The sequence below is a fragment of the Terrapene carolina genome, unplaced genomic scaffold (assembly GCF_002925995.2).
Source record: "Terrapene carolina triunguis isolate 2854851 unplaced genomic scaffold, T_m_triunguis-2.0 Scaffold6592, whole genome shotgun sequence".
NCBI classification, from domain to species: domain Eukaryota; kingdom Metazoa; phylum Chordata; order Testudines; family Emydidae; genus Terrapene; species Terrapene triunguis.
In genome coordinates, this window is record NW_020670943.1 from 1 (window position 1) to 2,662 (window position 2,662).

The 2,662-nt window shown below is 56.8% G+C and overlaps 1 protein-coding gene across 1 annotated transcript; it reads left to right on the top strand.

Annotated features, from left to right (window-relative positions):
- Positions 1–3: 3 nt before the first annotated feature.
- On the top strand, positions 4–685 carry LOC113408298 (GDP-D-glucose phosphorylase 1-like; the record flags this gene model as incomplete). The annotated part of the gene is made up of 1 exon (XM_026661481.1): positions 4–685. A coding segment is annotated over one exon (612 nt), but the record flags the coding sequence as incomplete, so codon positions are not given.
- Between the last annotated feature and the right edge of the window lie 1,977 nt (positions 686–2,662).

Here is a 2,662-nt window from a genome sequence, read left to right on the forward strand (position 1 = left end):
CTGCCTCAGATTCTCACCCAGGAGCTGCTCCAGTTCGGGCTGGAGTCGGTTCTTCTCAGTGCCCACCCAGGCTTCCGCGTTGGGTTTAACAGCCTGGGAGCCTTCGCCTCGGTCAACCACTTGCACCTACATGGGTTTTACCTGGATTGGGAGCTCCTGATTGAGACTGCCCCAGGCGAACCCCTGTGCCCCACACTCAACTTCCACTTCCTGCGGGGGGTCCCGGCCCCAGGGTTCCTGTTCTATAGTGAAGGGGAGGGCCTGGGGGCCCTGGCGCACAACGTCTGCCAAGTCACTGACTACCTGGTGGATAAAGAGATTGCACACAACGTGTTTGTGACCCGGGGAACTGATCCTGGGGAGCCATCCCACTCGGAGACCCGCTCTGGAATCCGGGTGCTCATCTGGGCCAGGAGGTCCTGCTTTGGGTCCAAAGGGGAAGCTGCATTTAATGTGGCACTTTGTGAGCTGGCTGGGCACTTGCCCATCAAAACTGCCGAGGACTTCCAGAGCATTACGGAGACAGCAGCCATTCACATCATCCAGAGATACCTCCTCCCTGAGCCGCAGCTGTCACAGCTCCGAGGCCAGCTGGTGACACTTCTCACAGAATAACCACACGGGCTCTGCATTGCACACAGCGTCGCACTTTCTGGGGTCAAGTCTCACTCTTGCGTATTTTGTAACTGCTGTAGAATCATTCATTGGGGCAGTCGGGGAGCAGGGAGAGACTGGATTTGCCTCCAGGATCCAGCATGGAGGCAACCTTGCTGTTTGAACCACTGTCACCGCGGGCACTGCAGACTGGACCCTCGGGGACACTGACTGGCCTGTTGTAGCATCATTGGCAACAAACGAAGGAAGATCTCCATGGCGGGCTTTGTCCTTAATCTCACTTGCCCCATGTGAGTTTAGGTGGGGCTCTGCGGTGTGCTGGGAGTGGGAGATAAAGCGGGGGTGTGACCCCCCCAAGTTCCTGATCTAGTTAATGATTGAACTGTTGGCTTGTTTCTGGTGAATCAGCCAATAAACCCCCACCATTGGAAATACCGCAGCATCATGCAGCTTCCTGTCCCCTCTCTTTCCAATAGCACATGGTAAAGGGCCAGTTTGATCAGAATGTGCCTGCGTCCCAGTGACCTCTTTCTATTCCACAGAGCAGCTCCTAGCATGTACCAGTCATAGCTTATCACTTTATTCAAGTGCTTAGATGCCACTATGACAGGCACCCTGAAAACACCATAGATAGGTAGCCCTGCAGGGCCCCCCAGCTCAGAGAGATGGGGCTGAAATCTACCCTAACCCTGCAGGGCCCCCCAGCTCAGAGGGATGGAGCTTGAGTCTACCCTAACCTTGCAGAGATCCCCAGTTTGGATACAGGAGGCTACTCTGGCTTGTACATCATCCGCAGAACTGGCAGCTAATCTGACTGCAGAAACTTTATGACAGAAGTGAGTTCAAGGGAATCCATGCTACCACTCAGGGCCCCAAGGAAAGTGTGGGGCAAGCAGCTGGTAGAATCAGCCTTTCACTTGGAAGCTAAGGCCTGGTCTGTACTGCAGAGTTAGGTTGTAGTAAGGCAGCTTATGGCCACCTAGCTCTGTCAGAGTCTACACACTACAGCCGTTCTCCCACCGATGTGAGTAGCTGAGTACACCGACCTAATAACTCCACCTCCATGAGATGTAGCGCTTCAGTCAATGCAGTTAGGTTGATGCAGTGTCCGTGTAGACACTGCACTGCTTACATCAGACTGTTCTGGCTGTCAGTCCCGGGTGGCGGGGCTCAGGCTGTTGGTCCCCCGGGCGGTGGGGCTCAGGCTATCAGTGCCCCACTGACATTTAAATTGGTGCAAGTGCTCCTGGTGAGGACGCGCACGCCAACAAAAGGAGCCAGTGTGGACATGCCAAACCGATTTAATTACTGTATGTTGATGCAACTTCAGTCAACTTAGTTTTGTAGTGGCGGCGTTGGTGGGGTCAGGGCTCCTAGTGAGGGGTGGTGGTCGGGGGGCGGTGGCGGGGCTGGGGCTCCCAGTGAGGGGCAGTAGTCGGGGTGGGGGCAGGGCTCTCAGTGAGGGGCGGTGGTTGGTTAAGTCAACTTAGTTTTGTAGTGGCTGCGTTGGTGGGGCTGGGGCTCCCAGTGAGGGGCGGTGGTCGGTGGTGGGGTCAGGGCTCCCAGTGAGGGGTGGTGGTCGGGGGGCGTTGGTGGGGTCGGGGCTCCCAATGAGGGGTGGCGGTCAGAGGGTGGTGGTGGGGTCAGGGCTCCCAGTGAGGGTGGTGGTGGGGTCGGGGCTCCCAGTGATGGGCGGTGGTGGGGTCGGAGCTCCCAGCGGGATGGGCAACTGGGGCCATGTTGCGGGGGGGGGCGGTGGGGGGGGGGGGGCTGCGGGGGGCGGGGGGCAGGTGGGGGGTGTTGGCAGGGGCCGAGGCTCCAAGAGGCTGCAGGTGTGTTGCGGGGGGTGATGGTGGAAGTCTGTCATATCCCCCATTAGCCGTCTCTTTTAGAAGGCAAATAGTCCCAGTCTTTTCAACCTCTCCTCATACAGAAGCTGTTCCATCCCCCTAATCATTTTTGTTGCCCTTCTCTGAACCTTTTCCAATTCTAATGTATCTTTTTTTTTTGAGATGGGGCGACCAGAACTGCACACACTATTCAAAGT